The 25,772-nt window shown below is 43.5% G+C and overlaps 1 protein-coding gene across 1 annotated transcript in view; it reads right to left on the bottom strand.

Moving 5' to 3' along the window:
- UXS1 (UDP-glucuronate decarboxylase 1) overlaps positions 1-25,772 on the bottom strand; it is a 100,555-nt gene that overhangs the window by 5,661 nt on the left and 69,122 nt on the right. The window contains exons 9-12 of the mRNA XM_081265176.1: positions 23,164-23,285; positions 14,244-14,363; positions 3,820-3,863; positions 295-355 (exon numbers count right to left, since the gene is read on the bottom strand). Of these exons, the coding sequence (XP_081121302.1) occupies positions 295-355; positions 3,820-3,863; positions 14,244-14,363; positions 23,164-23,285 (347 nt within the window). The remainder of the gene's footprint in view (positions 1-294; positions 356-3,819; positions 3,864-14,243; positions 14,364-23,163; positions 23,286-25,772) is intronic.

The raw sequence follows: 25,772 nt of genomic DNA, 5'->3' as shown, positions 1-25,772 counted from the left end.
CTGTGTTTCTTGGGCTTTCTGGTAGACATGTGATTCAGATTTTTGAAAGACAGGTTTCTAAAATGAGGTGGGCATTCCTAAACGATCCTCCAAAAAAAAAAAAAAAAAAAAAAAAAAAAAAAAAAAAAAACAGGAAAGAAGGAACATGGTACCTGGGTCTTTTTAAACTGTGTGTAATAAAAATAAAGGGGTGTGGATGACCCAGGTCTTTGCACAAGAATGTTAAGGAAACTTGTCTTCCTAAAATCTGAATCACGTCCGTCTCCAGCATAGCACTAGCACAGCTGTACTTACCAGGTTGACAGGGCTGCTGACGTTGCTGTTCATGAGAGCCACCAGGCCATTCACCAGATCACTGGAAAAGAAGGGGAGCTGGGTCAGGTGCTGCCTGCCAAGGTGCACCAGCGCTAAGTGTCATGTATGAGCCCTCCCAGAAGAAAATTTACCACCTCTCAGAAAACAAAAATCCAAATGGAAGACAATGTTAAAAGGAAATCCTGCAAATTAAGATGGTGTTTACAACATTAGCACATTCATGAATGGAATGACATCTATGGCATCTGGGATTTGCTCTCAGGGGGCAGATAGGGGTGGTTAAAACGTGATGGTAGCTGGGTGATGGGGCCGAGTTTGCCACTTTTGTGTATTTCTGAAACCCTCTTAACAATTCAAAACCAAAAACACTTAAAATAGACACCCCTCCAAAAAAATGGAATCTGCAGTTTTCAATGGAAGCCTATGTTTAATGTGAACTCACATTTGTTAACCTATATGAAAGCATATGGTTATTTTATAAGAGAAGATACACCAAAATGAATGAACTCCAGTATGTCTCCCCATACTGGCAAATCACAGATAAAGCCAAACAATGCTGAGAATTGGAGTCAACTGGAACATTGTTTTCTACCAGTCCCCCCACAACCTTCAACCTGCCCCCTCCCAAAACATCTCATATGAAACTGTCAGGGATATCTGAATGTTTCAAATGAATTGTGATTGGGCCATGAAGGTGAAGATAAGTAAGCAAATTTTCGCTTACCAAGGTTTGGTTCTTATTTTCAGAAGCTTTAAAGTGTGGCTCTGTTAAAAAAAAGTTACTTCGTAAAAATGACACCTCACTGCTAAACACAAGCACTTTCTTTAATGCCATTCATTAGCTATGTTTCTAAGAAGACTTTTAAAGTTCCATCCTGGTGGTTCAAACCAAGTCTGTTTTAAAACCTGTCCCTCCGCTTCCTCCATTATTACCAGCAAGAAGCAGGTCACTATGGGTCATGATCAACTCCCAAAAGAAAACCCCAGATCTTTTTTTTTCTTTCCTTTTGTTTGGGGGATTTTTTTTTTTTTTTGTGTGTGAGATATTTAGTAAACAAGTTATTTCTGTTTTTTTTTTTTCATTTTCAACAAATGGGTATTTTATATGAATACGCTTAACATTCTATTCTCACAGATCGAGTGCAAATGCAAATCACTGTTGACCTTGGATGATTTTTCTTTTTGAAGAAACTGGCAAAAAGTCACTTCATCACTATGGCAGTGATCATTACATGGCAATTCATTCTCTTATGGCTTCCATCTGTGCATATTTGTAAAGAGACATTAAAAGCTGCCATTCAGTAGCATCCACAATAGGTTTTAATATTGAAACTGGGGTTGGGGAATCATACTAAGTTCCTCATTGGGAGAAGGGGGAGGGAGGGCCATGCACCGTTTATATAACAAGCTGGCAACTTTTAAGGTCAAAATCGCATAGATCACACTCATTTAACCTGAAGCTCTTTAAAAGTGTCATTTTGACAAAGTGACTTTTTAAAAAAATATAGCATGCCTTTGTTATGTGAATGAGGATATAAGTTGATCATGAAACTATCAGACATAGTCATGCCAAATGTCAATGTAGATGACCACCTAGACTGAATTCCTGCGATATTGTTGCAGCAACTGTAGATTTGGGAACAGTTAAATTTAGTACAGCTAACTATGGATTCAGATGTACAGTTTTTACCATGAAGTAAAATATCTCACTTTTTAAAAAGTAACTTGTTAAAAATAGCAAAACTTTGGTAAGTTAATGATCTCAGATGGCACTTGAATAACTACACTGTGTATGCTGGAAATTCTGTCCCCAAGTGTGGCAAAGTTCCTGAAATCTTGTCATCTGGGACAACACTAACCCGAGATGACACTGCAGTATTATGGAGAGGGTTTTCTAAGATGCTTTGCACCCACATTTCTAGGAAAACCAACCCTCTAAGTTGGCAGGGAGATCACCATGTGTGTGACAGCAGAGTGTCAGGGCAGAGTGGGAGAGTATGCAGTACAAGCACTGATGATTACAATATTTGAATCACTACCCCTCTTCAAAAAAAGAGAACATCTGAAGCTACTTAAATGAATGTCGACATAATATCTTTGAAGTCACGTGACCAGTAAGAAGCAAGAGTTCTAACTGGTTTCCTTTTTATTACACTCCATCTGGTGTGGGTGGGCACTGGGGAAATTTGGGGCCACTGATTAGGTAGTCCAAGATGAGTTTCTATAACTAAAAACATTAAGACCTCCCCGGGAGAGTGCATGACTGGGGGTGGGCAAAGGAGGATGGGATGAAGATGTACTACTGTGAAAAGATGATACTCAATACACAGGAGTCTGACTGATATGGTCCCGCTACAGAAATGTAACCAAATAATCTCCTCCTGAGTTAAGTGCTTTGAAATGGAAACAGCCCTGAAGGAGGGGCAGCTGCCATTTCCCATTAAACTGCACATGGACTGATGTGCTTGTGCTGGCTGAGATGGGGCTGCCCAGACGTATACCCCATAGCTACCCCCTCTCCACTCTAGTGCCCCATGGCACCAGGAACAGTATTTTTGGATTGACAGGCATTCTGGGGTATTTGCATTAAACAGCAAAAATACATGGTGTCCAAATATAGAACAGGGTTTTACAATGATTCAGGATACCAGAAACTTTTACAAAAATTATAATAGCTATACAATGGTGAATGATTCTTTGGACTATTAATGGCTTAACACAGTAACTCAGAATCCACACCACTTTCTACAGTTAGTCACCAACTGAACTGACCAACAAAAACCTAGATTATCAGGACTGCCAAAAAAAAAAAAAAAAAAAAGCTATCATGTGAAGCTATTAAAAAATTACTTCTATCTGCATTTAGTTTCACCATAAAATTTGAAGTTAGGACACTATTTACCACATATCTTTAATGAAGACCCCCCACCTCCACCCTAGAAAGGCATGTTTAAAATGAGCCAGATTTTGGAATCTGCAGGTTGAGTGAATAAGGTCCCCTCTCTTTTTTTTTTTTTTTTTGGTACCAGGTATAGAACCCAGGGAGGGTTAATCACTGAGCTACATTCCCAGCTCTTTCTATTTTTTATTTTGAGACAGGGTCTTGCTATGTTGCTTAGAGCCCTGCTAAGTTGTGGAGCCTGGCTGTGAACTTGTGATCCTCCTGCCTCAGCCTCTCAAGTTGCTGGGATTACAGACATGTGCCACCATGCCCAGTAACGCCCTCTCTTAACTAAGCCTGCAGCGAAGTCATGTAAGCCACACCCAGCACTGGGCAACTTCACCTACACAACACTAGGTGGCAGTAAAAGATCAGCTGAGCAGCTATAGACATGAAGAGGAAAGTCAATCTTCAACAGAGAATGGCAAAAGTTTTCCCATCATGATTTTAAAATTAAATTTAATCAATATATACAGGGTCATTGAAGTAGTTAGCACATAGAATAGATACAGAATTGTCCACTCTGCATTCCCCCTCTTTCAAATCAGTGCTAAGAGCCATACCTGACATACTGGAATGCCCTTGTTTGAGATCCAGATCCATACACCTAGAAGGAAAGCAACAGTTAAGACTCCTGAGAAAAACCACAATGGCACCGGAAAATGGGGCTCCTTGGAATTCTGGGAACAACCTCAAAACTGATCCCCAAAGGTGGACAGTGACACTGTTCAAAGAGTCTTGAGCCACATCTCACATTTTGTACTTCAATTATGCCCAATGGTGAGAAGGCAGCAGAAATAATTAATGCATGCATGTTTATGTGTATAAAGTTCTTCCTCACATTATGGTTCTGAAGGAACCTACTTCCCCAGGGTCTCATGAGTTTCTGGGGACTGTGATCCCAGAGTCCACCTGAGTAACAGACCCAAACCCAAAGAATAAAGTGGGTTCCATGGGGGTTCTTCACTCTGGCTGTCTATCAGAACAGCTGGTACTCCTCTGCTGCCCAGGTCCACAGACTCTGAGGTGAGGCAGGCATCTTTCAGTATTTCTATACCTAGCTCCCCACGTGATTCCAAAGTCAAGAGAGCCACCCAGGGGAATGGACGCGAGACCAAAGTGCCATCTTATTAATCCGCCTCTTTTCTCCTGAACTTAGAATCAATTAATAAGTACAGGAGGTTCCTGTAGAAACCAAGCATGGTGGAATGTGGTTAGAAGGTTGCCCATAAGGCCACGGGCTCCTCCTATCTCACTTGGCATCTCCATATCAAGGGTTCTCAGTCTTGGCTGCACAGTAGTGTCCCCTGGTAGCCTTCTGCATTACCAAAGCTTAAGCACCACTGGCAGACAGATTTAACTGATCTGGGTGGGACCGTGCATCATTACTTTTTAAGGTCGTAAATGATTCCCATGTGCAGCCAAGGCTTAAAACCACTTAGTATGCACCAACCCCTGCCAGGAGAGATTATTAAAACATGGGTTTCTGGACTATATCCCCGAGTTTTTGACCCAGAAGATCTGGAGGAGAGCCAGATTAGAAATTCACATTCTAATAATTCTGCACGTGATGGTGACACTACTGGGCCTGGGACCATGCTTGGAGAACCACTGCTCTAACTGAGCAGAGGACTATGATGACCATAAAAATTCAATTATACACTTTGCTCTCCTGCCTTTCATGTACAAGAAAGCAGTGAGGCAGAAGGAGTGGGATATTTCAACTGAGCAAGTTTTCATTGTTTTATGTTTTGAATACTCTAAGTACCATAGTAGCAAAGTCCCTGTCAATGAAATGTAAACTCTGAGCAGATCTATGGAAACCTACTTGTCAAGGAGGGGATATAGGGGTATAGGAATTGAATGGGAGTTTGGACTAGGCATTGAGTAACAATCCCTCTTGCTTAAGCCTATAATCCTTGCCCCCTTTCTTGGAAAAGTTGCAACCATTCCTCTTTTGGAGATGTGAAATTGAAGTTCAGTGTGTTGCAGTGCCTCAGGCTGCCTCACTGTGATGTTAGTGGTGGGCTGGTAGTGAAATGCGTGTCTTATACTCAGTCACTGCACCCTATATGATGGGTTTCACAGTTTCTACTCTGGGAATGTCTTTTGCAGAGATTTCCAAAGTCTGACTAAAATTTTGTACTCCTAAACATGCTGGAACTGTTAAGAAAAGGAAATTTTAAGAAACACTAGATAGTTTTACTTTGTGCATGTGCTTTAATTTAACATTAATCATGGCTAAGGAAGTAGCAACAGAAGGACATGAATCTTTGTAAATTGATGTATCTAAACTATGGGTTTACTCACAAGATTCCCAGTCTCACAAACAAACAAAAATTCAATTATAATGGAAATGTGTTTAGATTGTTACAGAGATAATTTTTGTGTTGATTTTTACTTACTGAACAAGGAAAACCAAAAAAAGAAAAATGCAAATAGCAAATACACAATCCCATGGCCTTTACACATATGCCACTGTATTGCACAAAAACAATAGCAGTGGCTAACATACTGTACACTTACTATATGTCTGGCACCAGCTAAGACTATAGGGTCATTCTTTCCTTTCATCCTCATGCCAACCCTATGAGGTAATTACTTTATTATTCCATTTTACAAGTGGGGAAATCTGCAACACAAACACACAGTACACAGGTTCTCTTTCCACGATGCATTTCTACACCACTATGCCATGTCTCACGTTCTTTGCCCTGCTAGCTATGAGTTGTCTGCTTCCCACCTGGCAGAGGGGCAAGGATTATAGGCTTAAGCAATAATCTTTTAGGGACCAGCTCTGATGCCACTCTCGGCAAGATTCATCTAAGCTCATTCCCCAGGAATGTCTACTCTACATGCCAGTTTCCCCCAACTGTGGGCTCACAATGCTTGGCATAGTGCAAGTGCAGGATGAATACTTGCTAAACAATAACCTGTGAATTCTGTAGTTTACAAAGGTTGAGTTTTCTTTATTTGAAATGCATGGGAACACACCTGTTTCAGGTTTCAATTTTTTCAGATTTTAGAACATCTGCATATACATCATAAGACATCTTAGGGATAGGACCCAAGTCTAAACACAAAATTCATTCACTTTTCATATACATCTTAGACACAGAGCCTAAAGATAATTTTATGTGACACTTTTAGTGTGTCTGTCTTTTGATGGTGACCTAGTGCACAAGATCAGATGTTGATCTTTCCATCTGCAGTGCCGTGCTGGCACTCAAAAAGTTCTGGATTTTCAGATTGAGGATACTCAACCTGTACCATTACTGAGAATGAAGAGACTAAAACAGAAGGCTCTTTGAGAGATCTCCTAATCTTATAGTCACAGAGAACAACAAGTCACCAGAGTTTCTATCTGCTTGCAAGCTTGTGGTGGCAATAAGGTGGCTGCGAGAGCAACTGTTTGCGAGTAAGCCTGACTCTCATACCCCACTACCCCTCCCCGTCAATTTGGCCTGACCTCCCATCATACGGTCTGATCTCAAAGAGGAGAAAGCCAGCAGCTCTGCAGACAGCCCCAACCCCAGCAACCTCCCCCAGTACTGCGTTCAGGAGCTCATCCCATCAGATTTGAGCAGGTGGGAGAAGGGCGAGGAACAGGTAGGGAAGAAAAGAAGGCCTCAATGTTCCTGAATGTCATGTTTTTTAAAGCAGGTTTAAAGGTTGTCCTCCTTATCTTAATACACTTTTATACTTGCTGATCCCATCAGTTTTAGCTCTATTTAGGTTCTGTTCTAGGGTAGATGGCTCCCCAGTAAGAAAAGGCTGACAAGACTGAGAAACAGCAGCAGCAGACCTCAGTAAAGGGACAGTGAGGAAAAATGAGTGGGACTCTTAGAGGCAGATCCCAGCTCCCGACTAACACACCCAGCTCTCTGGCCTCACTGACACTTCTGGTATATTTGTCTGCAAGGGCAGAGGCCATATCTTTTTTACTGATCTGGCACAAAGTGGGTGCAAAGCAAAGGCCAGCATATGAGTAACACAGGGGTCTGGTGCCATTAGGGAGCATCTGCACAAGCCAAGGCCTCTGTGCACAGTGAGTGGGCGACTCAGTCTTCTGACTTCGTTTCATGGAACTGGGAGACAAGGAAAGAGTCAGTGCCAGGGCTGTGTGTAGCTCAAAGGAGCATGGTGTCTTAGGAGTCCCCAAGAAGGGAGGGGCCAGGTGAGAGAGAACTGTCTGCTGACCACATGCCACTGTTCTCTACCGCTGCGCCTTACAAGCTCAAGATACCAAAAGATTCTCTGCTAAACCAAACTTTAGTCAGGCTCCAAAACTTCTCCTAGGTTTGTCTGTTCACTTTTTCTAAGATCTAGTTTTAGCAAGAACCCAGCTAAGTCAGTTTAGCTAGAAATTCCACCTCCATATCTGATTGCCTTCCATATTTGATCAGGTTCCTCACCCTCCATTTTCCCTCAGGAAATGTCTGCTCACTCTGGCCTGTCTTCAGCAAGAATCGTATTAGATTGGTTTAGCCAGAATTCCCCTGACCCCCAGGGCTTCCTCTTATTAATTTTCCACCTACCAATCCCCAAACTGTTCCCTGCTACAAATTCCCACTTGCCCATGGTGTGCTTGGAGCTGAGCTCAACCTGTCTCCATTGATACAAAATCCCATTGCCATGTTCCCCTATCTACCATCACAGTTCTGAATAAACTTAACAAGCTGCACTGAAGAAATGTTTCTTTAATAGATCCTATGGCTGCACTTCATGAATGAAGGTCCCATGTCAGGAGCCCTCAAAACACTACAGCATCAGTAAGGGGAATTACCACACCAACTCTGAATTGGGTCTTAGAAATACAGTTGTCTAAAATTGTCCTCTGGAAAAACATTAAGCCTTTTAAATTGAAATAGAACTCGCTTCAGACCCCAATTCTGCCACATCTGGGATGACCTGGGTAAATTCATTTTAATGAAGATGTTTTCTTATCTGTAAACTGAAATAAATCAATGGAAAAACAGAAATCCAACTGTGAGTGTGTATGCTTTAATTGAATTGTGAGCCAAAGCCTCTTCAAAAATAAACTTAAACCTGAACCATACTCATTTCTTTTCTTTTTTCTTTCTTTTTTTAATATTTATTTTTTAGTTTTAGATGGACACAATATCTTTATTTTTATGTTTATGTGGTGCTGAGGATCAAACCCAGTGCCTCACGCATGCTAAGTAAGTGCGCTACCACTTGAGCCACATCCCGAGCCCCTCATTTATTTTCTATACCTAGACTGGACAAGGTATCTTCTGAACTTCTATGTGATTTAAAATGCAGCTTTAATGTTCAATGTACTAGTCTGTGCCCTCACTTCATTCTCATGGCAGGCATCTGATATGACTGCCAGTAAGACCCTCGGGCGCGCCCCAAGGCAAAGAGGGCTACTTGGGGGGTGCCTGGAAGATAAGTGCTTGCATTAAGCCAGCTCAGCAAGGGGAAGGGAAAGGACTGAGCTGGTGCCATCAACCTGAGGATGTCTTTTGTCTTAGAAAGACTTGTTGGAATCATGGTAACAAGGGGAGACAGATTATCTCCTTATTTCCCCTCCTTAGTGAAGCCTTCTCAAGAGCAGCCTAGGGCATGTGGGAGGCACTGGATTCAATCCTTAGCACCACATAAAAATCAATAAATAGGGGCTGGGGTAGAGTGCTCGCCTCGCATGTGGAGGGTGCTGGGTTCGATCCTCAGCACCACATAAAAATAAAATAAAGGTATCGTGTCATCTACAACTGAAAAAAATATTCAAAAAAAAAAAAAAAAAAAGAAGAGCCTAAGTTGAAAAAGTTGAGTGTGTCCTCAGACAACTTCCACAGAGTCCTCTACGAGAGCCATAAATGACATCTCAATTGTGCAGAGAAGACAAATTCTTCATGAGAAACAGAATTCTGTGTGACAAAGGAACATCAGTTCCCTTCTGAAAGGCCTCCCTCAGGACTCCTGCCTCTGGCCCCAGAAGGCGTCTAGAAGAGACAAGAGCCTGGGTATTTTGGATTAATGGCCCTCACAATGGCACCAGCCATCTTTCCCTTCCTGCCTCTGGCCCAGAAGGCGTCCAGAAGAGACAAGAGCCTGGGTATTTTGGATTAATGGCCCTCACAATGGCACCAGCCATCTTTCCCTTCCTGCCTCTGGCCCAGAAGGCGTCTAGAAGAGACAAGAGCCTGGGTATTTTGGATTAATGGCCCTCACAATGGCACCAGCCATCTTTCCCTTCCTGCCTCTGCCCCCAGAAGGCGTCCAGAAGAGACAAGAGCCTGGGTATTTTGGATTAATGGCCCTCACAATGGCACCAGCCATCTTTCCCTTCCTGCCTCTGGCCCCAGAAGGCGTCCAGAAGAGACAAGAGCCTGGGTATTTTGGATTAATGGCCCTCACAATGGCACCAGCCATCTTTCCCTTCCTGCCTCTGGCCCAGAAGGCGTCTAGAAGAGACAAGAGCCTGGGTATTTTGGATTAATGGCCCTCACAATGGCACCAGCCATCTTTCCCTTCCTGCCTCTGGCCCCAGAAGGCGTCCAGAAGAGACAAGAGCCTGGGTATTTTGGATTAATGGCCCTCACAATGGCACCAGCCATCTTTCCCTTCCTGCCTCTGGCCCCAGAAGGCGTCCAGAAGAGACAAGAGCCTGGGTATTTTGGATTAATGGCCCTCACAATGGCACCAGCCATCTTTCCCTTCCTGCCTCTGGCCCAGAAGGCGTCCAGAAGAGACAAGAGCCTGGGTATTTTGGATTAATGGCCCTCACAATGGCACCAGCCATCTTTCCCTTCCTGCCTCTGGCCCCAGAAGGCGTCCAGAAGAGACAAGAGCCTGGGTATTTTGGATTAATGGCCCTCACAATGGCACCAGCCATCTTTCCCTTCCTGCCTCTGGCCCAGAAGGCGTCTAGAAGAGACAAGAGCCTGGGTATTTTGGATTAATGGCCCTCACAATGGCACCAGCCATCTTTCCCTTCCTGCCTCTGGCCCCAGAAGGCGTCCAGAAGAGACAAGAGCCTGGGTATTTTGGATTAATGGCCCTCACAATGGCACCAGCCATCTTTCCCTTCCTGCCTCTGGCCCAGAAGGCGTCCAGAAGAGACAAGAGCCTGGGTATTTTGGATTAATGGCCCTCACAATGGCACCAGCCATCTTTCCCTTCCTGCCTCTGGCCCCAGAAGGCGTCCAGAAGAGACAAGAGCCTGGGTATTTTGGATTAATGGCCCTCACAATGGCACCAGCCATCTTTCCCTTCCTGCCTCTGGCCCAGAAGGCGTCTAGAAGAGACAAGAGCCTGGGTATTTTGGATTAATGGCCCTCACAATGGCACCAGCCATCTTTCCCTTCCTGCCTCTGGCCCAGAAGGCATCCAGAAGAGACAAGAGCCTGGGTATTTTGGATTAGTGGCCCTCACAATGGCACCAGCCATCTTTCCCTTCCTGCCTCTGCCCCCAGAAGGCGTCCAGAAGAGACAAGAGCCTGGGTATTTTGGATTAATGGCCCTCACAATGGCACCAGCCATCTTTCCCTTCCTGCCTCTGCCCCCAGAAGGCGTCTAGAAGAGACAAGAGCCTGGGTATTTTGGATTAATGGCCCTCACAATGGCACCAGCCATCTTTCCCTTCCTGCCTCTGGCCCAGAAGGCGTCCAGAAGAGACAAGAGCCTGGGGTATTTTGGATTAATGGCCCTCACAATGGCACCAGCCATCTTTCCCTTCCTGCCTCTGGCCAAGAAGGCGTCTAGAAGAGACAAGAGCCTGGGGTATTTTGGATTAATGGCCCTCACAATGGCACCAGCCATCTTTCCCTTCCTGCCTCTGGCCAAGAAGGCGTCTAGAAGAGACAAGAGCCTGGGGTATTTTGGATCAATGGCCCTCACAATGGCACCAGCCATCTTTCCCTTCCTGCCTCTGGCCCAGAAGGCGTCCAGAAGAGACAGGAGCCTGGGGTATTTTGGATTAATGGCCCTCACAATGGCACCAGCCATCTTTCCCTTCCTGCCTCTGGCCCAGAAGGCGTCCAGAAGAGACAAGAGCCTGGGTATTTTGGATTAATGGCCCTCACAATGGCACCAGCCATCTTTCCCTTCCTGCCTCTGGCCCAGAAGCTTGAAGGACCTAAAGACAACACATGAATCATTACTCTCTGCCAACAATGTGTGCACTTGTGGGGCCAGCCAGGAGCCGGCTCCCCTACCTAACACTGGGGCCCAGTTTGCTGCCAAGGAGGCCATAAATCAGGAAGTTGTTCCTGGGAAGACTGTTAATAGTTTACTATGCCAAAAAGGTGGCTCTGATCTGGTATAAGGAAGAGCTATTGAGCACAGTGGCTAAAAAGGCTCCAGGGCTGTCCCTAAGAGGTAGAATTCTCAACAGAGCAGAAGGGTGGAGGGGATCCTGTGGCACAGTCATCCCTTGGTATCTGTGGGGACCAGTTCCAGGACACTTCACAGATAGCAAAATGCATGGATGCTCAAGTCCCTTATATAAAATAGTGTGGTACCTACACACAACCTCCCATGTCCTTTAAATCACCCCTAGATTAACTCTAGAACCTAAGACAATGTTAAAGCCTTATAAATTGTTGTTATACTATACTGTTTAGGGAGCAATAACAGGAAAAATTGTCTGCACATGTTTAACACAGACACAATTTTTTCCCAACATTTTCCATCCAAAGTTGGCTAAATCTGCTAATATAGAGACTGTAGCAGCAGGAAAGGAACATGGAGTGACACAGTAAGTTTGGCCTACTAGTAACAATTACAATGGCTGGCTTCCAAAAAAGGTCACTGAGCCACTTTCACTCATAACAGAAAGCAGTCACTATAAAACCAAGTATTAATTTGACCAATATTGATCTCATGCTGGCCTAAGTGCCAGGGCCAGGGACACAGCTGCGAATTAAACAGAATTACTGGTTTCAAAGGATTAACACTGTACTGACAGGGAGGAGGGGCTGGAAAATTTACACTGCAGTTGGAGACAAGTGCAATGAAACAATAGTTACTAGAAACCAAAATGGTGTCATTATGTAGAAAAAGCATTCCAGAAGGCTTCCCTAAAGCGACAGCAAATAGGTAGAACAGGCAGAAGAAGTACACTCCTAGGATGTGTAAGACTGAAGGAGCTGTGGACTCAACCTGGAGTGCAGAGCAAGGCGCTTTGAGGAAAGAGGACTGTGGACTACACTTGCTGTGAGATGAAAGTCACTTGAGTTTCTGACATCTCTTTAAAAGGTTTGCTCTGGGAATGGAGGTATAGTTCAGTGTCAGAGCACTTGCCTAGCATGCACAAGGTCCTGGGCTCCATCCAAGGTACCCCCCCCCCCCCAAATCCACCCCCCACCCTACCCCCCAGCTCACTGCTGAGCCAATAACACGCTGAACATGGAGAACAATACATCAGGATGGAATGTTGGCAGTGTAGATGAGGGCTGACCTCTGGGGCTACCCAGGGCCAGGCTCAGGGATAGGCTAGTGGGTCCCATGTGTGGTGTGGGAAGAAGAGACATGTGTGAACATGGCACCTTCATCTTGGGGCACTGAGATGCCACTTACAAGAGGAGGAGGAGAAGAGAGTTGGCTCAGACCACTGGAACCTAGAGCTGAAGTTTGGACTCACCTCTGCCTTGAAATGTTTTCAGCAAAAGTCACCTACGTGATGCACCTGCCTGTGGGAGGCCATTCTACTTGGTAACAGGCTAAGCCTTTTGTTCTACATTGGCCATGGAGTAGTTAACACATACAATGGAGACAAAACATGAAGAGGGATTCAGAAGGGTTACTGGGTTCGAAAACAGGGAGTAACCATTTGGCCAAGGAAGCCTGGAAAATAGGTGTAATAAAGGGTACTAAGGTCACCTGGAGCTCAGAGATCTATTGTGAACATGAAATGAGTTAACAGGTATAAAGACCACAGAAAAATAAGCTAGTTTTATTGCTGGAGTGGCCGGGAATGGGTAGAAACATAAGTACATACAGACAGTCCCCGACTAGTGATGGAGTTACTTCATAATGGACTCACCTGTACACACTCCCTCTTAAGTGGAGGAGCACCTGGACCTGTGGTGGTCACATATGATCTCCAACTCACAATGGGTCTATCAGGACGTAGTGCCCGTGTAAACTGAGGAGCGCATACGTACTCATGATTTTTTCCCCTGGAATATAATCAGTAAGGAACCCACCTTCAGAATTTTCTGAGGAATAGGATACTTATCTCCTTTGGGTTCCCAAACTTCAAGCTGAAAAGGACTCTAGAAGACTCTAGATGTGAAGAGCAAAGAGATCACGAGAGTCGACCAAAAAGAGGGTGGGAAAGGCCGAAGAGGGAGGAGGAGAGCCAAGAGGTGTCAGCAAAGCCAAGAAACCCAACCGAACTTAAGAGAAGCCAGGTGATCCTCCCTAGGTAAGTGAGGGGGAGATGGACGAGGAATGAGCAAGCCCTCCAACACCCACAGGTGGCACCCAGGGCAACAAGGGTCAGCATTCTCATCCTCAAAGCTCCCTGGAACCACTGGCCCTAGTCCACTGGCTGCACGGAGCTCCAGGAGCCTGCAGGGAGGAGGAAGCTGGGCACCTGTCAGCCTCTCAAGGTAAGTTCCCAGACTGACCGAGACACGGCTCACTTTCTTCCTACTCTGACCTGTGGATGCTTCCTGGCCTCCTGAAGGCCACTGAGTTCAGCTACAACTCTGGTAATAGCCCTAGGTAAAAAAATGACAGGGATAAACAGGCCTGTTGGCATAGGACGGTGAAGCAAAGATGTAGGCAGTGTGGAAAGACTGACATGGAAGGGCCTCATACTGTGTCCCTTATCTAGGTTCTGCCTATTTACCTTCCTTTCCCTTCACTAAGCATAGCAGAGATATAAATGAATCCTAAATGGCAATGCTGGAAATGCTATTCCCTGAATCAAGACCCATTTGTCCTCATCACTTTAGGCTGATTCCTGATTTGGGTTGCAAGTGCCCCTGGGCCTATCGAGGCCAGCACCTACCGTGAGTGGTTCCCCTTGGAGTGCCTGCAGGATGAAGTTGCTGACCACCCGCCCATCATTCATGTGCATGCGTGGGCCGAAGGTGTTGAAGATTCTTGCTACTCGCACTTCCACGCCTTCCTGGAACAAAGAGAAGAGGAAGTAAGGTGTTCTCCCCTTCCTAGTTTATATGTACATTTCCAGTGACCTACAGAGGTTCACCTATGACAAGGGTACTAGGTCTCTCCAACAAAAGGCAACTAGCACCAACATTCTGGTAGAGAATCTATGAGACAGCACAAGGGGAATGTGTTCAGATAAATTTTTCTCTGGTAAACATCTATTTTCCAAATGGGATCATATAATATATTGTGCAAGTTTATCATACATTAGAGATATAAAAGTCAATGAATATTTGACAGCTGGTTAGAAAAAAACAACAACCAGAAAGTACTTTATCTTGGAGAAAGTCGGAAATAAAAATTTTTAAAGAGTTGCCTTGCAACTCAATCTCTGTTCTAGACAAAACTTAAAATACAACTTAGTGCTCCATAAAGGCTCAGCTGATGGCCAGGAAAGACACATCCTAACACTGTTTAACATGTTTTTCTCTACTATTCATTTTCATCCCTGTTCATTTTCTTCTACACATTTTATAAAAAAATTCACCATTACACAAAACATGAATGACTTATACAATCCAGAAAAGCTTATTTTCAAATATGTCTTCAGGAAGGTGTTATTTTTTCAACTACCAAAGCCTTTCCCAAATGAACCTGTTTAATTATAAAATTTCGCAGAGTGCTTTGCCATGGATGAAAAGGTTAAATGTCCTTATGATAAACTGTTAGTGGTCTTTCACAGTGTGTGACTAGTTATGCTATGGACATGCATATTCGGGGAGTCTGAGGGCTGGTAGGAGGTGTGACCACCTGGGGCTCTTCTCTCTCACTGTCCCAAGCTCTTCCAGCCTCACTGCTTCTTGCCAGGCCTCCCACTCACCTTTTCCCATTCACAGTAAAACTGGGAAAGAAACAGTACTTACTTCCCAGGAGTTCTATAAGACTGGAATAAGTCCCTGTACACCCTTAGCATAGGGCCAGAAGTAACGATGGTATATTTTAGTTGCTACTGCTGTCACTACAGTTGATCAAATCTTTTCATTTCTAATTCTACCACCTCAGATCTGACATGGGCTGGGAATCTAACAGACTCTTACTTAATGGGGCTTATTTAACACAAAATGTATCCACATGCATAGCAGGTTAAACAGGATGAACTGCAGAGTCTCCAGGGCCCACATGAGATATCCAGTCACTGCCTCTGCCCACAGAAACTTCATCTATCTTCCCAGCATACTGGACAAACACAGGAGCTTTCCACATGTGCTTTGATATGAAGAGGGTTGGGATACACAGATTTATCACAAAGCTAACTTCCAGAAATCATCGTAGTGCTATAATGCTTTTAGATGAAATACTCAGATTCTTAAGACCAAGATGTAAATTCTTATTCTTAGGAATAAATCAACACTTTTCTCTAGTGAACTAACTAGAGTATACAGTCACCCGCCTTATCCATTGTTTCACATTCTGTGGTTTCAGTTGCCTAAGTCCAGAAAAATAAAATTGAAAATTCCAGAAATAAACAATTCATGTTTTAAATTGTATGTTATTCTGAGTAGCATGATGAGATTTCTCATGATCTCACTATGTCCTATTCAGAATGTGAATCATCTCCTGTGCAGAGTATCCACGTTGTACATTCTATTTCCTCATTAGTCACTTAGCTGTCCCTGTTATCAGATCAACTGTTGAGACATCACATGCTAGGGTTCAAGTCACCTTTATTTTACTTTAATAATATTCTTGAGGGGCTGGGGTTGTGGCTCAGTGGTAGAGTGCTCGCCTAGTGTGCGTGAAGCACTGGGTTTGATCTTCAGCACCATATAAAAACAAAATAAAGGTATTGCGTTCACCTACAACTAAAATTATATACACATACACACTCTCTCTCTCTCTCAAAGCCTGAGAGTCGTATGCTGGCAACTGCAATAAGCAAAAGAAGAGTTGTAAAGTGTGTCCTTTAAATAAAAAAATGGAAGTTCTACACTTGAAGAAAAAAAAAATCACATGCTGAGGCTGCTAACATTTATAGTAAGAATGAATCTTAGCTACCTGTGAAACTGTGAAGAAAGAAAAGAGAAATTTATGTTAGCTTTGCTGTTGGACCTCAAACTGCAAAAGTTATAGCCACAGTGCATGGTAAGTGCTTTAGTTAAGATGGTAATACATTAAATTATAGGGTGCAGCATAATTCATGATTTCAGGTATCTAATGGGGGTCTTGGAACATTTCCCCCATGGATAATGGGTGTAATATATGTAAGGAGTAGAAAAAGTAGGGCCAGAGATATTGTTTTCAAAAGAAAAGAACTAAAACTTGCATTTAACTGTTAAGATGAGGAAAGAAGAGGGGGGAAAAAACATAAGTGGGTGAATATGGCTTTATTCTAGGAAAAAGACTGGAAAAACCTAAGTAAATTTATAAACCAGTGTGCCTGTCCAAAGAAAGCTTAATGTGCTCTGCCAAGTTTGTAACAAATCAAATGCTTTTATCCTCTTGCTGTTCCCTTCCCTCAGAACAACGTTCCAGAACATGGCCTCATTAAGAGCTGAGTTTGTAGACATTGCTTGGTCACATAAACAAGCTTGCTGTTCTGGTTTCTCCATTTGGAATTGTAGATATGAGGCAACACATGACAGCAAGTTAAACGGGATGAGCTGTAGATTTCCCAAGGGCCCCTGTGGGCCCATGTAGTTGCTGGAGTCCCCTGGCTACAACCTCTGCCTGTAGCAGCCTCATCTATTTTTTAGGAGTGAACATAGCAATTTCCATGAACTTGGGCTCTCAGGCATACTTACACCTTACCTTATTAGATTTGCTATATTTAAGTCTAAGCTTCTTAAGTAAAATAGATAAACCCAAGGCTGGCTCCAGTTAAGACTTGTTCTCTTTTTGGATATTGGTGTCTTCTAGATTGTGTGTACTGACCTGTCTCTTTCCAGACAGCATCAGCAAACCTCTGCCTTGACACAGAGGAAACCCCTGTTCAACATGCACAGTCCTCTTGACACCATCGCCCATCCTCATGATGGGATTTCACAAAACTGCCAATTTGTTCTTAGTCACAGCTGTGTGTCACTTTGTGCTCTGTGGCTCTACCCCTGTGGTGAACTGTGAATCATTTACATCTGACTCCAAGCATCAAGAATGACAAGAGCAACTCCTGGGAGTTTGAATTAGATCAATATAAAATGAACAGAAACTTAAAAAAAGGTGATGTATAGAAATCCACATGGGGAGAACGTATCTGAATGCACATGGCACATGTGAGCACATGGGGGTGTGACAGCAATACTGCACTCTCATCCTGGCACTCGCTAGCTGTACATTTCTGGGGAAGTCATTTCATTTTCTAAGGCTGAAGAGCCTAATCTTTGAAATATATCCACTCTGCCCATGTCACAGGGATTAAAAGAAAAGGCGAAACTGCTTTGAAAACATGTCCTTGCTATTATCTATCTCTCCATCATGGTTTAAAACCCAGTACTAATGTGTCTTGGTATCTGCAGAGGATTGGTTCCAGGATCCCTTGGACACCAAAATCTGAGGATGGTGCAGTATGAGCTAACAACCTAGGCACAGTCTCTTATATAATTTAACGCATCTCTAGATTACTAACAATAACTAGTACAATGTAAATGCAATATTAGTATCCCTTACCCTGTATTGTGTAGGGAATAATGACAAGAAAAAAGTCTGTACAGGTACAATTTTTCCCCCCAAATATTTTCAATTTGTGATTAGTTGAATCTCTGGAGAATGAACCCACAGATGAGGAGGGACAGCCATTTGCCCTTGAGCCCCAAGGATAAGGGGTACTACATTAATAACCAGTAGGTTATTAACATCCACTATGCAGTAGGCAATCACTGCAAGGGCAGGCAAGAGCAAATTTCACCATCCAAAGTTTAGACAGGACAGCAGAATACGGAGGGCAGGCACCTAATGGCAAGTTGCAGGGCCAGGAAACAAGGCTGATTTCGGGCAGGGAAGCCTAGAGTGTGAGGCTTACTGAGGGACACTGGACTTGATATGGTTGATTTCTTTTCCCAATAAGCATAATGTACATTCCAACTTGTTGATTTCTTTTTTTTTAATAAAGTATCCGAGGTCAAAAAATAAAACAAAGACACCCTGAAGGCCACTGAACTAGGCGATTTCTTTTTGCTGTGCTGGTCTATGATTTTATGAATGGTGGCCTGTTTTGCAGACCCAGTGCAGCTGGTGGGTGGACCATGATCTCCAAGGCAGACTCACAAGGGGCAGTGAGCTCAAATGTACACTAAACCCTGACCACAGCTTACAGGGTAAGGCCCCATATTTGTAAACCACTGGGATGTCAAGCATGCAGAAGGTGCAATTTAATTCTTGACAAGTTTGAATTATTCATGAAGGATGCTATGCCCTTTCACCCCAACTTCCACTTCATTCCATTCCAAAAGAAACTCAAAGAGGCCTCTCTTTCTGTAAGGGATGTACAAAAGCTTTTCCTGGGAAATCAAACTTTATTTTGAATACATCAGAGGATATTTCGTTCATTGAAAGAAACTCAGATGTGAATCCTCTAGAAATGGGGAAAGTTTTATAAAGAGATCATCCATACCTCTACTCACTTGTTTATATATTTTCAGTCTTTATGTATTAGGTTTAGTTAGAGTAAGACACAGCTACATACCATAAAGCATCTTGAAAAAATGATAATTTACACCAAGGAGGGGATATGTCCTTATATATAAAAAATTTAAGTTATTAAAATAATGAAATAAAAATGCGTGAAGGGTACACCATTCCACCTGGCTCTTCATTTCCGATCTTTTTATCATTTCTGATCTTTTTATCCCCACTTGTCTGTAGAGAGCATAAGTCCTCACCACTAAAATATTAAAAGTCTTTCCTAAATCTTTTTATCTCAAAAGGCTGCACATTTAGAACTATGAACTGACAACTGTGGCTTCCTCTACCTGCAGAGGAAGGAGAGGCAATTCCAAAGCAATGCCACATGGGCTGCCTGCTCTGGGTAGTGCCACACAACTGCACACACTGCTCTGGGCCTTCGTGCCTTTGAACCAGGAGTTGCTTTCTTGCTCAGCAACGCTTTCTGACCTGCAGCAACCTGACGGGACAGCCAGACAGGGGAAGGGGCACCCCCTGCAGGGAGTCTGCCAAGGACTTGAGTCCTACTTACGGTCCAGAGAGCTGGAGACAAGTCTTGGGACCCCCTCCCATCTGTAAAATGAATTAACCACCCACCGCAAAAAAGGCTGTGGGAAATGAGGGAAGATGAAATAGACTCAGCACTAATAGAGGCCAAGTGCATGGCTGGTACTCTAGCCCTGGTTCCCTGCTCCTTAGCACCACCGTGCAAGTATGAAGGGCATCACTGAATAATGTCACTTCCAGAAAGTGGCACAGATGGTACAATATCATGGCACCTTGCAGAGCAGTGGGCTCAGTATGTAGGACCCACAGGAGTACATATGCTGAAATGAAGAAAATAAGAAGCAGCAGTCATAGCCCCAGAAAATATGTCACTTTGGAGTCAGGGCCTGAAGAAGGACAGTAACTTGCCCCAGACCAGGCCACACCCAGTGGACCAACCCAGTAGGGGCAGCAGGTGCTCCCACCCACCTTAGCTGGATGCTAACATGACATCCCAAGCTAAAGATGGGTCTTTGTGCCTTGAATGTTTTACAGCCTTTTCACTGTTTACATGATAGTTTTTGGTTCATTTATTTTCCATTTTTAAATTTGTTTCTAGATGGGATTATGAGTACTATTATGGTATTATGAGGAAGAAAACTTCCTTCTGGTTTATCCTTGATTTCTTATGATTCTACACCTTGCAAAGCATCCTGCCACAGCAGGAACAGAAACGTGTCTCACTGTTCTTCCTACTTGGCACTAATTCAGAAAGAGGGAGCAAAACATTCGTAACCCAAAAAATGAGGACAGGAGATGACAGTATAGGCCAATAATCTCAATTACTCAGGAGGCTGAGGCAGGAGAATCTCAAATGCAAGGCTGGCCTCAGTAAGTCAGTGAAACCCTGTTTCAAAATATAAAACCAGGGCTGGAGATGTAGCTCAGCAATAGAGCACTCCTGGGTTCAATCCTTAGTACCAGCTCCTCTAACTGGGGGGAAAAATGGGGGCAGGGGACTGGGAGTTTACCACAGGCCCTTTTCACAGGCTTGTCAGAATTCAGGTGACATCACAGTGACTTCTACTCTTGGCCATGTTGTCCCTTCTCAAAGCTACAACCTCTACCTTTCTGCTTTGCAGCTACCACAGCTGGTCAGGATTCTGGCATACCCAGGGCAAGGCACATGGTCATTCTGTGGAACAGGTGAGGGGTTCTAGGGACAGGCAGCTACATTACACCTGCTCACAAGAAACTGTCACCAGGGGCAGGCTCTCCTCAGAATTATCTCTGGAATGACACAGACGGCAGCACTCCCCTGGGCAGATGTGCACCTTGGCCAGATGTGCTAAGCACAGGGAGGAGCACTGACAAGCTACAGGCTACTTGTCAGCCGAGAGGACGACTCCACCGTCTCCTGCTCAGAAGGTGCCAGGAGGTAACTGAGGCTTTGTTCCCTGGTAAGAATTGTACTCGGAGGCTGGCTGGGGCATGACTCTTGCATACATCCCACGATTGTCTGTGGCGCCTCCTGCGGGTGAGGTATGTGCCTGGTAAATGCACAGAGGAGGCACTGTGCCAAACGAGCAACAGAGGTTCTTTACAAGGACATCCCTGGCCGTGTGGGGACACCTGGCAGAGCTCTTGGCAGGGGTGCTCAGCCACAGAGGTGCGGGACAGCTATCCACACGGGGAGTTTTAACAGGCACGCCCTCTACAGTTCTCAGCCCATGCCATTCGTGCCACTAAACTGAGACAGTGCAAGCACAAACTGAAATGCTGACAGTTCAGATCTATCTAGAAGCCACCTTCCTGCATACATGACATACATGGATCCATGGTTCAGTGGTGTAACATGCAGAATCAGCTAGCGTCCAGGTGCCAAGAACAGGGCTTCAGCATATAGACCGTGCTCAACAAATGCTGGCTCCATGGTTATTAAATTCTATCATTATCATGTCTACATACTCACTGAATGTTTGAGGCTATTTTATTAATTATTTAATAAAAACTAAAAGTTTAACATTTCCCATCTACCTACCAGTTTTACTTACATAAAAATTCACTAAGTAAAAAATACAACCAAACACTGGGCACAATGGCACACACCTATAAGACTTGGGAGGCTGAGGCAGGAGAATCACAAATGAGAGGCCAACCTGGGCAACTTTGAGAGATTTTGTTTCAAAACAATAAATAAAAAGGCCTAGGGATATAGCCAGTGGTAGAGTAACCTGGGTTCAATTCCTCATACCCCTTCTCCACCACAGCTGTAAGGCTGAAAGCAAAAGAAAAAAAGCTGAGAACATATTATTCCTGAAATGTATTACTAGATTAAATGCATTTATGTGCCTTCATACCCTAGCCAGTTTTTATAGGGACACAGGTTGTTCTACATATTTAAAACACCTTAAATTTTGGGGTCTAGATGTTCTGGGCTCAGAAATGACAAAGGCACATTCTTTTAAAACTGGTAACATTTCTTAGAATAAATGGATAATACAAGGAAGGCAATGGCCCAAAGTGGGCTAGAAAGCATTATGTCTACTGCTGGTAGAGAAATAAAGCAGACAGGCCTAAATACTGAAACCAGCACAGGTTCTTTTACTTTTAATGGTATTTTATTAAAGTATGAGGACCAAGAGAGACCCTGACAAGCCCTTCGTGCCACAAAAAGAGGCAGCATGTTTCTGCTTGGCTTCAGCTACGCCATCTGTGCAACACCATGTAATGAAAGGCCACGACAGTCCCCATGTGGCATATGTCCACACTGCCCAGCCCCCTAGTGCCTCAGATAGGCAATAAGGAAGATTCCCTGAACACTGAGCACCCATACGCCACTCTCCTCTCTCTCAAGGCCCGGAGCTTGCCTGCAGGCTGGACCCTGGGCCTGAGAATACTGTTCCCACTGACACTGCATCTTTTAACAACCTGTCCTGGAACAACATTCCATGCCTGCAGGTACTTCCCTGCATGTTCCACTTAATAAAGGACATTATGCCAAGGATCTGAGAGAATATGGTCGTACTCCCTTTGAAAATGCATGGAAGAGCCTGGGCTGCCGCCTGAGCCTGTGGGGACCCCTTTGCACAGCTCACTGGCAGGCACAGCAAGTACACAGCAGCAGAACCTGTGTGGGAACCTCAGCCTCTCAGTCTGTGGGCAACTTCTGCTACGTCATGTGGACATTATGAGATATCCATGGCAGAAGCACTGAGAGCAACAATAAACAACGAGAAAGCAGGAAATGACAGCAAATATGAAGAACAATTCTTAGAGAAGTACAGGTTAAAGCAATAGTGAATCAATTTTTTTACTATTGAGAAAACCAAAAGAAAAATTAAAAAAGGAAAAAAGAAAGGTAATCCATCCATTTGGAGGCTTCAGGAAAAAGAGGCACTCATGAGCCACTGGTAGGCAACTGGCAATACAGAAGCATACTGTTCCATGGTATTCCAAACCCTAAGAATTCATCTCTGGGAAATTATTTTTAAAATAAGGAAACATGAAAAAAGCTGTGCACAACACTGCTCCTTAGTAATAATGGGCAACTGGACTTCCCTACACTTGCCCCCAGGCATAATTAATGGCAGCATTTAATGCTTTTATGACACTTTACCTCTGATATGCTGATGCTCTGTGTGCTAGAACGTAAGCCCCAGAACCTGGTTAAGTACCTGCTTCATGTAGGCGTAGCACATGGTCTCTGCGACACGTTTGCCTTCGTCGTAGCAGGCCCGAGGTCCTATTGGATTCACGTGGCCCCAGTACTCCTCACTTTGAGGATGGACTTCAGGATCTATAGGTCAGGGGAAAATGAGACTGTTTTCATCTTTCCTTTTTAACCAGTTCATCTGCACTAGGAATAGAGCATCTTTGATGTACAAACATCTTCAAATGGAGAGAAACATCAAAGAGGGGAGGAAACAGTGTTCTATATACTACTCTCCTAAGTTGGATTAGCATTCTTACTACTGATTAAGTAATGATAGCATTTAATTTTTTTTTGATATCAGGGGTTCTTAACCACTGAGCTACATCCCCTACTCCCTTCTTTTTCGAGATGGGATCTCACTAAGTTGCTCAGGGCCTTGCTAAGTTGCTGAGGTTGGCTTTGAACTTGTGATCCTCCTGCCCCAGCCTCTCAAGACACTGGGATTATAGGCGTGTACCACTGTGCCTGGCTAATGATAGCATTTTATTTATTTAATTATTTATTCTAAAAAATATTTTATTTTTTAGTTGTAGCTGGACACAATACCTTTATTTATTTATTTCTTTTTTTTCTATTTCCCACTTGTATGAGTTATTTATTTATTTATTTATTTTTTTATTGGTTGTTCACAACTTTACAAAGCTCTTGACATATCATATTTCATACATTAGATTGAAGTGGGTTATGAACCCCCAATTTTACCCCAAATGCAGATTGCAGAATCATGTCGGTTACACATCCACAATTTTACATAATGCCCTAATAGTAATTGTTGTATTCTGCTACCTTTCCTATCCCCTACTATCCCCCTCCCCTCCCCTCCCCTCCCATCTTCTCTCTCTACCCCATCTACTGTAATTCATTTCTCTCCTTGTTTATTTTCCCATTCCCCTCCCAACCTCTTATATGTAATTTTGTATAGCAATGAGGGTCTCCCTTCATTTCCATGCAATTTTCCTCATCTCTCCCTTTCCCTCCCATCTCATGTCACTGATTAATGTTACTCTTTTCTTCCTACTCTTCCTCCCTGCTCTGTTCATATTTGCTCTCATTATATCAAAGAAGACATTTGGCATTTGTTTTTTAGGGATTGGCTAGCTTCACTAAGCATAATCTGCTCTAGTGCCGTCCATTTCCCTGCAAATTCTATGATTTTGTCATTTTTTATTGCTGCATAGTACTCCATTGTGTATAGATGCCACATTTTTTTTATCCATTCATCTACTGAGGGGCATCTGGGTTGGTTCCACAGTCTAGCTATTGTGAATTGTGCTGCTATGAACATCGATGTGGCAGTATCCCTGTAGCATGCTCTTTTAAGGTCTTCAGGGAATAGTCCGAGAAGGGCAATAGCAGGGTCAAATGGTGGTTCCATTCCCATCTTTCCCAGGAATCTCCAAACTGCTTTCCAAATTGGCCGCACCAATTTGCAGTCCCACCAGCAATGTACAAGTGTACCCTTTTCTCCACAACCTCTCCAGCACTTGTTGTTGTTTGACTTCATAGTGGCTGCCAATCTTACTGGAGTGAAATGGTATCTTAGGGTGGTTTTGATTTGCATTTCTCTGACTGCTAGAGATGGTGAGCATTTTTTCATGTACTTGTTGATTGATTGTATATCCTCCTCTGAGAAGTGTCTGTTCAGGTCCTTGGCCCATTTGTTGATTGGGTTATTTGTTATCTTATTGTCTAATTTTTTGAGTTCTTTGTATACTCTGGATATTAGGGCTCTATCTGAAGTGTGAGGAGTAAAAATTTGTTCCCAGGATGTAGGCTCCCTATTTACCTCTCTTATTGTTTCTCTTGCTGAGAAAAAACTTTTAAGTTTAATTAAGTCCCATTTGTTGATTCTTGTTGTTAACTCTTGTGCTATGGGTGTCCTATTAAGGAATTTGGAGCCCGACCCCACAATCTGTAGATCGGAGCCAACTTTTTCTTCTATCAGACGCAGAGTCTCTGGTTTGATATCAAGCTCCTTGATCCATTTTGAGTTAACTTTTGTGCATGGCGAGAGAAAGGGATTCAGTTTCATTTTGTTGCATATGGATTTCCAGTTTTCCCAACACCATTTGTTGAAGATGCTATCCTTCCTCCATTGCATGCTTTTAGCCCCTTTATCAAATATAAGATAGTTGTAACTTTGTGGATTAGTCTCTATGTCCTCTATTCTAAACCATTGGTCCGCCCGCCTGTTTTGGTACCAGTACCATGCTGTTTTTGTCACTATTGCTTTGTAATATAGTTTGAAATCTGGTATCGCTATACCACCTGATTCACACTTCCTGCTTAGAATTGCTTTTGCTATTCTGGGTCTTTTATTTTTCCATATGAATTTCATGATTGCTTTGTCAATTTCTACAAGAAATGCTGTTGGGATTTTGATTGGCATTGCATTAAACCTATAGAGAACTTTTGGTAATATCGCCATTTTGATGATGTTAGTTCTGCCTATCCATGAACAGGGTATGTTTTTCCATCTTCTAAGATCTTCATCAACTTCTCTCTTTAGGGTTCTGTAGTTTTCATTATATAAATCTTTCACCTCTTTTGTTAGGTTGATTCCCAAGTATT

Source organism: Spermophilus citellus (assembly GCF_964194105.1).
Source record: "Spermophilus citellus genome assembly, chromosome: 13".
In the NCBI taxonomy this organism is placed as follows: domain Eukaryota; kingdom Metazoa; phylum Chordata; class Mammalia; order Rodentia; family Sciuridae; genus Spermophilus; species Spermophilus citellus.
Note: the sequence above shows the minus strand (reverse complement) of the source record. Positions and strands in the feature narration are given on the sequence as shown.